The sequence below is a fragment of the Pleurodeles waltl genome, chromosome 1_2, assembly GCF_031143425.1.
Source record: "Pleurodeles waltl isolate 20211129_DDA chromosome 1_2, aPleWal1.hap1.20221129, whole genome shotgun sequence".
NCBI classification, from domain to species: domain Eukaryota; kingdom Metazoa; phylum Chordata; class Amphibia; order Caudata; family Salamandridae; genus Pleurodeles; species Pleurodeles waltl.
In genome coordinates this window covers 781250320-781261884 of record NC_090437.1, presented here as the reverse complement: position 1 = coordinate 781261884, position 11565 = coordinate 781250320, and the positions used below count along the sequence as shown (strand labels likewise).

The 11565-nt window shown below is 41.8% G+C and overlaps 1 protein-coding gene across 1 annotated transcript in view; it reads right to left on the bottom strand.

Annotated features, from left to right (window-relative positions):
* Positions 1-560: 560 nt before the first annotated feature.
* Positions 561-11565, bottom strand: part of CPE (carboxypeptidase E) — a 292738-nt gene continuing 281733 nt past the window's right edge. The window contains exon 9 of the mRNA XM_069243945.1: positions 561-3017. Within this exon, the coding sequence (XP_069100046.1) occupies positions 2919-3017 (99 nt within the window). The 3' untranslated portion in view covers positions 561-2918. The remainder of the gene's footprint in view (positions 3018-11565) is intronic.

The window sequence follows — 11565 nt, the reverse complement described above, 5'->3', positions numbered from 1 at the left end:
ATGGTATTTTGAACACACTAAAACATCAGATTTCAGCCCTAGTTGTTCAGTTCATGGTGATCTACCTGTTCCTCAAGGTCTGCGATAATCAGGGTAGGGCATAACTTTAGGCACAGTATTTACTCAAAAATGTGGGGAGCCACAAGTAGATATTACCCTGCTGCACATGAAAGCAGAAAAGAGTGAACTCTAAAACAAAAATGTGAAGTCAAAACCTATACCCACCATACAAAAGTATTTAATTTTTTTCAAACTCTGGACAAGGGCTAGTCTTCAGGTACAGGTGATCTTCCTTTGGCACCTAGACATCTCCAGTCCTATGCTCCTGGGAGTGGAGCTAATTGCCTGTACTCATTCGTATGATTTGCAAAGGTCTCCGAAAACTGAAACAATTAGGCAGACATGTATTTTGGGCTGCATTTTGATGATAGACTCGTGATGAATACATATCTACCTCGGATATTGAAAAAATGTTTGACATCAACTCTGTGGCTCAAAAATACAAAGAACGATTGTGTATGTGTGTTATAGATATACAAAGATGAGCTGGAACAATGCTGTGTTGGTTTAATATTTAATAAAGTCGCCTTTTCATTACAGCTACTAGCAGGCACACACGTAAAGAAATATCAACTTTTTTTGTAATGGGACATTACAAATATGTGGCATTCTGCATTTGCAGTAAATGGGTGATATCCAATGCATGTCACACATAAAAACTGGCATGAGTTTCCGTTTTGTACAACTTCTAATATGTGCCAATTCTGAGACCCTACAAGGATACAAAAATACTTCCCTGCTGTAATACGTAAGCAGAAGATCACAAATCACGAATATAAGGTATTATTTGTATTCACATTCTGTGCCTGAGCTCCTTTAAAGGGCCTGGTTCGGCTTGGCCTAACTATTGCTAGAGATAAACTTTAAGGTTAGGTTCTTTTAAAAGGGCTAATTCCAGCAAAACAACTACATTACTCAATATAGAGAACAGACACATGGTTCAAGGAATCTGCAGTCAGTGAACTTTTCTCTATTCCCTATTACAAAATGATGTGGGCCTAGGAAACTTGCAACCAGTGTATAGTGAGAGAAAATGCCAGCATCTCAATGAAAACCACCACCACTTGGAACTGACTTTACTCTCTACAGGGTCAAAGAGGCAAATACATGTTAGCCTTCTGTAGTTTGCCTTTGCACCTCAAAGCAGTCCTATTCAGTATTGCTCTTAGCACCCTCCCTGTGGAAGGATACCAAAAAGCGTGCATCAAGTTCCTCTTAATGTCATGGCATGTTTACTATAACCCACAGGTACGAACACCGTCTTTGGCATAACAAAATTGTAAATCAAAATTGACATAATGCTCAATGAAAGCCTTCACTTTTCGAAACCCTGTATCTGGGGAGAGAGACCATTACCAACTCCATTTATTGACAAAACATAATGGTTCAAGTGCTTAGGTTGGGTAGTTATGAAGCGTCTTTTCAGTTGACAAGCATTTTACTTCAAATGGGTCATTAAGAAATATTCCCATTCTTAAAAAGTTCTGCTAGTTTTGTTAAGGAAAGACTAACCTTTAAACACAAGTGTGTTCTGTGCACCCATCAACCCGCACTGCAAGGGTGACGGAGTAGGGGTGTAATTATCCCTTTCATTATTATACTGTGTACAAAAATGTTACACATTATGTCAATCAATAGGTAAACAATGTGTGCTCTTAGAAAGAGGGTTACATAATTCACTAACATTTGATAGGATACATTACTCCTATGCAATATTGATTGCATCGTATCACACACCATAACATTCAGTCAAACACAGTAAATTACAATTGTACAAATAAACTATAAGATGTGTGCAAAGGTCAATTAAGGGTTTGCAAAACATATACACACTGTATAATGTCATTTTGTGTATTAGAGTAGTGGTTAAATAGTGTTCCCTTAACTTTTAAGTTTTCAGAAGCAGTTTCTTTTATATCGTTTGAAAACTAAGTTATGGCATAGTGGTGATCAATATCACATTCAATGGATGAAGAAAGCAAGGCCCCAGTTTAGGATTAATGTGCTTTAAATTCCTTTGTACTTGTCCCTAACCATAAAAAAGGTAAATATTCCTTATAACCAGGACCAATACCATAACACGCAGCTAGTGACAATATCATGGTTCATGTGAGGTGTACTTTATGGCTAACTTTAAGACCAGAATGGGACCAACGTGATGATATAATTATGCTGGAATGTGAAAGTCACCTTGTTGAACAAAACTTTTATTAAAAATATTACCCAAGTACAAAGGTCAATTTGATTTCTACCAACAGGGCGAGTAAGACGCCTGTGTAAGTTCACAAAGACATTCTCTTGACTCAGAGGGCTTCCACATTTACATGGCACTAAGAGCTACAAATCCTCCATAGACAATAGGTAGCCACACCACACTGTTTCTGGAATGTAGTATCCGCTCTATTTCACTACATGTGTATATATTATCATTGCCTATAGCACACACGAACTTTCAAGATTGTTCTAATTGCTGCAATTTAATCTCATTTGTCTAATAAATAAACTACAACACATAGTCCCACCAGTAAATGACAAACAACATATTGCATCTCCATTTCAACTGCTGCAACATACATATTTTTCCTGTTTGATATGTGTATTATGTTACAGCCTTAATGAAATTCAACTACCATTTCCCCATCCAAAACCCTATATTTTGTAGTAGTGTATTTAACTAATTAAGAGATTACAGAATAAAATAAATATATTTCACACTTCACAAACAAAATAAAACGTTTACACAAAGTGTGTACATTACATTTGTAATATAACACACATATTAAGCATTGTTCACATTACATTATACTAACTAGTCTAACATTTATTATATGTAAGTGCGGCAATTTTAAAGATTTCATCTAAAAGTTTAATGTTTGGGACATCATCTTCCACCATTCGATCAATTCTTCTTTCTCCTCTTCTTTTCTTTCCGTTAGGGATTCAAGCTCAAAATCCACCTAAATTCAGGAAAGGAAAAATATGTTAGTTGTTATACTGTGCATGAAACAATGCATATATTATTTCTTAGCCTTTTGGACAGATTTCTAGCAGATTTCATCATCTTTTGTGTGGCCACCACAAGGTTTTTTTTAAAAAATCTTTCTTCACTTGGACTTGTCTGTGTACTGCCAAATTAATTGATTTATCATAGGTTCTCATCGAAAAAAGTGGGAACCTAGGGCTCAAAATCTGGTTTCTGTTATAGAGGACCATACTAATGATGCCACATCGACACAATTCAAACAAATGTATCAATTCATAAAGTTAGAACCTCCGCATATGCATCTGTAGATGACCAAGAGTTAAATAAAATGAAAATAAAGTATTTCACTTATTTTTCTAATCAGGACTCTCAAATGTTTGTACTACACTTGATCTGTCATCACACAGTCTTTAATTTTGAATTTTTTTATAACAAAAATAATGACTTTGCAAACAAATGTTTAGTTCTTCAGATTGGATTGGGTTTAATTCAGATTACGTTCACTCTCTTTGTATAACTATACTCTCATTCTGTCACCTTTATTATAGGTGAGAAAGAAACGAAGCATGAACTTTCTACTCTTAGGTCTAGATTTACTAGGGTTGTGTGGATGCCTAAAAGTGAGTAAGACATTTTGCACTGCATCTGCAAGCCTTTTAAATGGTTCTTAGAAATGGGGTCTTTGGTTGGCAGTTAGGTTACCTCCTGTCCAAGCAAGGACCCTCTCTCTAGTCAGGGTAAATCACACACAATCCAAATTATCCTGTGCACACCCTCTGGTAGTTTGGCACTGAGCAATCAGGCTTATCTTAGAAGGCAATCTGTAAAGTATTTGTGCATTAAATCATGCGATAACACAGTATAAACACAGCAAAAAATGCACCACATAGGTTTAGAAAAATATAGAATATTTATCTGGATAAAATAAGGTAAAAACGATCAAGAATTGATAAGTACACATTGAAATATCACTTTAGAGAATGTTAAAAAGAGTCTTAAATTCTTAAAAGCAATAAGTGTCTCTTGCAAGCACCAAGTAACTGGTTTGAGTCTAAATTATCCGCAAAGGATCAAAGAGGAGGAGTTGCGTGGAAAACGAGGAGGTGTGCGTCGGTTTCTCTGGGCGCTCACAGATGATCCGTTGAAATGTTTCACGCAGCCAGGGCCTTGCGTCGTTTTCCGGTGCACAGACTTGGATCCTCTTCAGGTTGCAGGGTATTTGGACGCCCCGGGGACGATGCAGTAAAATCCTGGGCGTGCCCGACAAAGTCACAGAAGCTGTGTCAATCCAGTGGACGATGCAAGGAAATTTCTGTTGCACGGCAGGCGCTGCGCCGATTCTTTTTTCAGGAAGTCGGGCTGCGTCATTCTGGCTCGGCTATGCGTCGATCCAGTGGGTTGTGTCTCGAAGTTCTGGTTGCAACTCTGGCGCTGCGTCGATCTCTACTCGGGGAGCCAGACTGCGTCGTTCCGGTTCGGCGTGCAGTGATTTTCTCACCGTGATACATGCTGTGCGTCATTTCTGGCAGGCTGTGCATCGAAATTTCCCGGCACAAGGATTTCTTTGCAGAAATGAAGTCGTTTTGCCCCTGAGACTTCAAGGAACAGGAGGCAAGCTCAATCAAGGCCTTTGGACAGCACTTTTCAGCAGAGCCAGAGGGCAGCAAGGAAGCACGGCAACAGCAAGGCAGCCGTCCTTTTCAGGTGAGCCAGGCAGCTACTCTTGGCAGATTGCAGGTTCTGGTTCAGAGTTTGTTCCCCAGTGGTATCTTGTCCAGAAGTGTCTGAGTTGTTAGGGTCACATGCCCTGTTTAAATACCTAAATGTGCTTTTGAAGTGGAGGAGACTTCAAAGAGTGGCTTAGAAGTGTACAAGGTTCCCTTTCAGTTCCATCCTGTTTGCCGGGAACCCAGTAGGGGGTTTGGCAGTCCTTTGTGTGAGGGCAGGCTACTGTCCTTTGACATGTGTCAGGCCCCCCATCCTCCCAGCAAAGGAAGACCCACTCAGTATGCAGATGTGTGCAGGTGTGACTGACCATCCTGTGTTTGGGGTTGTCCGAGTGAAATGCACAAGGGAGCTGTCAACTAACCCAGCCAGACGTGGATTGTAAGGCACAGGAGGACTGAAGTGAAGAGAAATGCTCACTTTCTAAAAGTGGTGTTTCTAAAATATTAATACTAAATCTATCTTCACCAGTCAGGAGGATTTTGTATTACCATTCTGGCCATACTAAATATGATCCTGTTACTCCTTTCAGATCAGAATCTACCACTCAAACAGTATATGGGGGTAGCCCTAATGTTAGCCTATGAAAGGAGCAGGCCTCACAGCAGCGTAAAAACGAATTTAGGAGTTTTACACTACCAGGACATATAAACTGCACAGGTACATGTCCTGGCTTTTAGCTACATAGCACCCTGCCCTATGGGTTATCTGGGGCCAACCTTTGGGATGACTTTTATGAGGAAAAAGGGGAGTTGAAGACTTGGCAAGTAATTTTAAATGCCAAGCCGAAGTTGCAGTGAAACTGCACACACAGGCCTTGCAATGGCAGGCCTGGGACATGATTAAGAGGATACTTAGGTGGGTGGCAATCAGTGCTGCAGGCCCACTAGTAGTATTTAATCTACAGGCACTGGGCACATGTAGTGCACTTTACTAGGGACTTAAAAGTAAATTAAATAAGCCAACTGGGTATGAACCAATGGCACTATGTTTTAAGGGAGAGAGCACATGCACTTTAGCACTGGTTAGCAGTGGTAAAGTGTGCAGAGTCCTAAAACCAGCAAAAACAGTGGAAGGGAGGCTGACACAATCCAATAGTTTGTTTTGGATCACTTTACACCACAGGAGTGATGGAGCAAAACAGTAATAAATAATCCCCATAACCTCCAATTCTTTCCTCAGGCACTATGTTAAGCAAAGTAAAGCAATTCACAGCCCTCAACTGTACCACAATCCTTTAAATGGATCTCCTTGTGTCACCTGTTCTCTTTTAATGGTGCAATCATCAAGATAACTGCAATCGCTATCAGCTTGTTTTAATTGCATGAAAGAATAACAGCAACACATTTCAGATGTGCAGCATTTGTTGCTCATATTTAGATGCACAGTTTTCTGGAGCCTTAGTCTCATTGCTCTAGATTCCAAAAGAACCCTCGTAAATCAATTTCACGAACTACCATGACAGTGCCTCCATGGCTCGAATCCCACAGACACCATGGATGGCAGACTATAATCACACACAGGTCTGCTCTTGAATTGGGACAGAATTTTCAAACTCTCAGTATCCACTCCAAACATCTTTTAGTCCGTTCTGTGCCGGGGACGTAACGGTTACGTCCACCGGTACAGTGCTCCTGTGCCGAGGACATAACCATTACGTCCTCGGCATGGAGCTCGAGGGAGCGCTAGCGCTCCCTTCGTTAGCTTCCCTCCCACCCCCGTCCCCCCACCCCCCTCAACCCCCTTAATGACGTCAGCGTGCAGGGGCAGATCGGCTTATTATTTTTAGGCTGATCTGCCCTCAGGGGATTTTTGTTTATATGTTTATTTATGTGGGGGGTTGCCCCCTTGGGCAAGGGGCGCCCATTTCTGCCCCCCTTGGGGGCAGATCGGCCTATTTTTTCTAGGCCCCAGAAGCCACTTAGGCACCAGGGATAGTGTGTGTGTGTTTAGTGGATGGGGGGGCAACCCCTTGGGCAAGAGTCACTCCCCTTTGGGGGGTATGTGTTTTATGGCCATTTCTGCCCCCCTTGGGGGCAGATCTGCCTATTATTTTTAGGCTGATCTGCCCCCAAGGGGGGCAGAAAACACTGGAACGCCAGAGATGTTTTTTTATTTGTTTATTTATGTAAGGGGGGCATAGAACTGTTGGCCATTTCTGGCCCCCTTGGGGGGTGATCGGCCTAGTTTTTTTAGGCCCATTGCCCCCAAGGGGGGCAGAAGCCACTTAGGCACCAGGGATAGTGTGTGTGTGTGTTTTGTTTTTGGGGGGGTGACCCCTTGGGCAAGGGTCGCTCCCCATATGAACACACTACTAAAGTTATTTTCTGCCTTGGGGCAGATAGGCCTATTTTTTAGTAGGCCCATCTGCCCCTATGGGGGACAGAATCCACTTAGGCACCAATTTCTAAATGCTTGATGGCGGGGTTTTTGTCAACTGGCGAAGCATTTGCATTTGGGATTTTTAAAAAATCTCCTTTTTGTTCTAGTTCAAAGCTTTTGCTTTCTTTGCTCTAGCTTCTTGCGGTTTTGGCGGTGGTTGACCTGGGGTTTGCATAGTTGCATGTTTTAGTTAAGTAAAAACAATTTACTCCAAAGGAGCATTGTTGCCATGCATGAATGACATGTTGAAGGTGGTCTACTAAATGCAGGATTGTGTGTGAAATTGTCCTCAGATGTGTGCACAATGATATTTGTGTTGTCTAATTTCTAATTTGCTTTTCTTTCTTTCTTTTTAGTGGGATATCATTGGTGATTGCTGTGTCTGTGCAGAGTAGTTGCTGGTGAGTCAAGCTTTTTCAGGCAAGTGAGCGGTATAGTTTTTGAGTTTATAACTTTTACTGATAAAGCTACACTTTATTACTTATCTTATACAGTGCTGGTTGTTGGTGGTGCATTTGTCCAGTTACTTTTCGTAGGAAAGATCATGGCTAGCCGCAGGATGACCGCTCAGCAGGTGGTTGGTATGCTTTTTGAGTCATTGTCTGATCATGATTATGAGACGGACTCTGCATCTGAGGCAGAGGAGGAAGTGAGAGATTGTGGCAGTGAAGTTTCTGTCGGAGAGGAATCTTCTGATGAGGAAGCCACTCTTAGTGCAGATTAAGGGTCTGTTTTAGAGGAGGACACTGATGTGCCATTAGTGCAGCAACCTGGGGCTGAAAGGTTTCCCATTAGAAGACCTGAACTCTGAGTTGCCCCAAACATGAAGCAGCAAGAGTTGCCTGCCTTTACTGGTCTCCAGTGTTGAGTCAATACAGAGAACTTTTTGCCGTTCAATTTCTTTGAGTTATTTGTGGATGATGTGTTTTTGGAAGAGATTGTTGAGCAGACTAATTTGTATGCAGAGCAGTATTTGAAGGACAACGCTGTTAGACTTAGGCCACACTCTAGAGCTACACAGTGGATTCCCACAAATTTGGAGGAGATGAAAAGGTTTTTGGGTTTGACTCTTTTGATAGAGTTGATAAGGAAGCCGTCACTGGCTTCTTATTGGTCTACTAGTCCCTTGATGGCAAAAGCTATATTTCCAGCAACCATGAGTCGTAATCGGTATTTGCTTCTTCTTAGGATGCTGCATTTTGTTGACAATTCATTAGCCTTGCCACGAGATCACCCTGATTCTGACCGTCTTTTTAAGATTAGGCCTGTCCTTGATCATTTTGTAGATCGGTTTTCAGAGGTCTATGTTCCAGGCAAAGAAATAGCTCTGGACGAGTCTTTGGTCCTCTTCCAGGGTCGTTTGTTTTTAAGGCAGTACATTCCTAGCAAGAGGGCACAATATGGAGTTAAATTGTAAATGTTGTCTGAAAGTAGTACAGGATATGCGTATAGTTTCCGTGTCTACACTGGTAGGGATTCCAGTATTGACCCCCCTGGTTGTCCTCCCACTTTTGGTGTTACTGAAAAAATTGTGTGGGAACTCATTAGACGACTGTTCAACAAAGATCACCATTTGTATGTAGGTAACTTCTACACTAGAGTGCAGTTGTTCAAGGAATTGTTTAGAGTGGACACTGTTGCTTGTGGCACAATTAGTTGTAACCGGAAAGGCTATCCAAGGGAGCTTGTCTGTAAAAAACTTGAGAGGGGACAGTGCAGTGCCTTGCGGAATGATAAGCTGCTAGCTTTTAAATTTTCAGACAAGAGGGATGTCTACATGCTAAGTACCATCCCTGATGAAAGTACTTCCCCCGTGATTGTTTGGGGCCAGGTTGCTGAAGTGCGCAAACCTGTGTGCATTTTAGATTACAATAAGCACATTGGAGGTGTAGATAGAGTTGATCAGAGGTTGGAACCTTATACTGCTATTCGTAAGTCTTACGTTTGGTTAGCAATTCACCTCTTCCACTTGGCAACTTTTAATGCTTTAATTGTGTTTAAGGATAGGTCTCCAGGGTCAAAGATGGCATTTGTGAAATTTCAGGAGTCAGTGATAGAGAGCCTTATTGTGGTGGAACAGGCAAGAGTTCCTAGAGAAGCAGTGGTGGAGGATGTGGCTAGATTGAAAGATCTCCACTTTGCCGAGCACATTCCTCCCACGCCCAAAAAAGACTTTCCAGCTAAGAAATGTAGAGACTGTGCTCGAAGAGGTATCCGGAGGGCGACTCGAATGTACTGCCCAGATTGTTCTTCAAAGCCTGGGCTGTGTGCGGGTGGTTGTTTCAAGAATTACCACACCCAGAAGAATTACTGAGAACTACCATGAGTGTAAACTGCCTGTTTTATATTTTCATGTGTTCATTTTTATGGTTGGCATTTCTGTCATGTACTTAGCTAGAGCTTATGTGTTTGCAGTTTTGCAATTATTTCTAATTAGTTCGTTTTTTTTTTGCTCTTAAAACAAAAAAAAAGTGATGCCATTGTGTGTGGAGTGGAGCTTGGCTGACGGTGTACATATTGACTTGCTGTTAGCTACTGCAACACACTGCCAGCCAAACGCCAGTCCACACACTCCCATCAGCTGGTGTGATTGCTGTATCAGGCATGTGGGCATATGTAAGATATGGGCCCTTGAGTGGCGCTGTCTGTCAATGCGAGTGTTGTAATGTGCTGGGCCCGTGGCATGAATGGTCTTGTGCATGTCATGTATGAAAGGTGTGTGAATGGACTGTAAAGCGGTTGGTGCCTTGTTGTGGCTTTACAGCTCATGAGCTGTGTCATTGGTTCAGATTTTTGGCCTTTCAGTTATTAACAGTGCACTTCATTTTTGTGAAATCTCTTGTTAATAAAATTTGATCCACTGAACCATCTCTCACCCTCGTGCAAAATCCAACCAGTATGTGTGGTAAAAATTACAAAACCTGCTCTGCTGTAATCAGGCGTCGCAGGACACCTGTGACACGCTAGGTGTCTCCGGTGGGCCCACGATGACGAAGCATGCCACCAACTTGGTTGGTGGGTGAGGGGTCTTTTTAACATAACCTAAGTGTGTTTCTTTTCACAATTTTTGTGTTTGGAACATCACATAAGTATGTGGACACACAAAATGATCTATTGCAAAAAAACCTGTGTTTGGGGGGCACCTATGTATTTGGTCCCGGGTGCGGCCTTCATCTAGGGAAACCTACCAAACCCAGACATGTTTTAAAAATAGACACCCCAAGGAGTCCAAGGAAGAGTGGCTTGCCTGGATCCCCCAAAAGTTTCTTACCCAGACTCCTCTGCAAACCTCAAAAGTTGCTTAAAAAAATCATATTTTCCTCACTTTTCTTTGTAGGATCACCGCTGCGGCACATCTTTCCTACCACCCAGCGTTCCCCTCCGTCTCCCATGTAAAATGATACCTCACTTGTGTGGGTAAGATGTATAAAAGAAAAATATGTGCTTATCAACTCGTTGTGCTATCCCTTCAATCTCTAGAGGTTGTTGGCATTTTTCTGTTGCAGGCACCTGGGCCACCCACACAAGTGAGGTATCATTTTTATCGGGAGACTTGGGGGAATGCTGGGTGGAAGAAAATTTGTGGCTCCTCTCAGATTCCAGAACTTTCTGTCACCAAAATGTGATGAAAAGGTGTTTTTTGGGCCAAATTTTGATGTTTGCAAAGGATTCTGGGTAACAGAACCTGGTCAGAGCCCCACAAGCCACCCCATCTTGGCTTTCTCTAGGTGTCTAGTTTCAAAACTGTGCAGGTTTCCCTGAGCTAGAGGCCAAAATCCACAGCTAGGGACTTTGCAAAAAACAGCTCTGTTTTCTTTGTGAAAATGTGATATATCCATTTTGTGTTTCCTGTTGCGAGCATTAGACCTACCCACGCAAGTGAGGTACCGTTTTTATCAGGAGACTTGCCGTAACACAGAATAGTAAAACAAGTGTTATTGCCCCTTGTCTTTCTCTAAATTTTTTCCTTCCAAATGTAAGACAGTGTGTAAAAGAGACATCTATTTGAGAAATGCCCTGTAATTCACATGCTAGTATGGGCACCCAGGAAATCACAGGTGTGCAAATAACCACTATTTCTCAACAGCTTATCATGTGGCCATTTTGGAAATACAAAGGTTTTCTTGATACCTATTTTTCACTTTTTATATTTCAGCAAATTAATTGCTGTATACCAGGTATAGAATGAAATCCCATTGCAAGGTACAGCTCATTTATTGGCTCTGGGTACCTAGGGTTCTTGATGAACCTTCAAGCCCTATATATCCCCGCAACCAGAAGAGTCCAGCAGACTTAACGGTATATTGCTTTCAAAAATCTGACATTGCAGGAAAAAGTTACAGAGTAAAACGTGGAGAAAAAAGGCTGTTTTTTTACCTCAATTTTAATATTCTTTTATTTCAGCTGTTATTTTC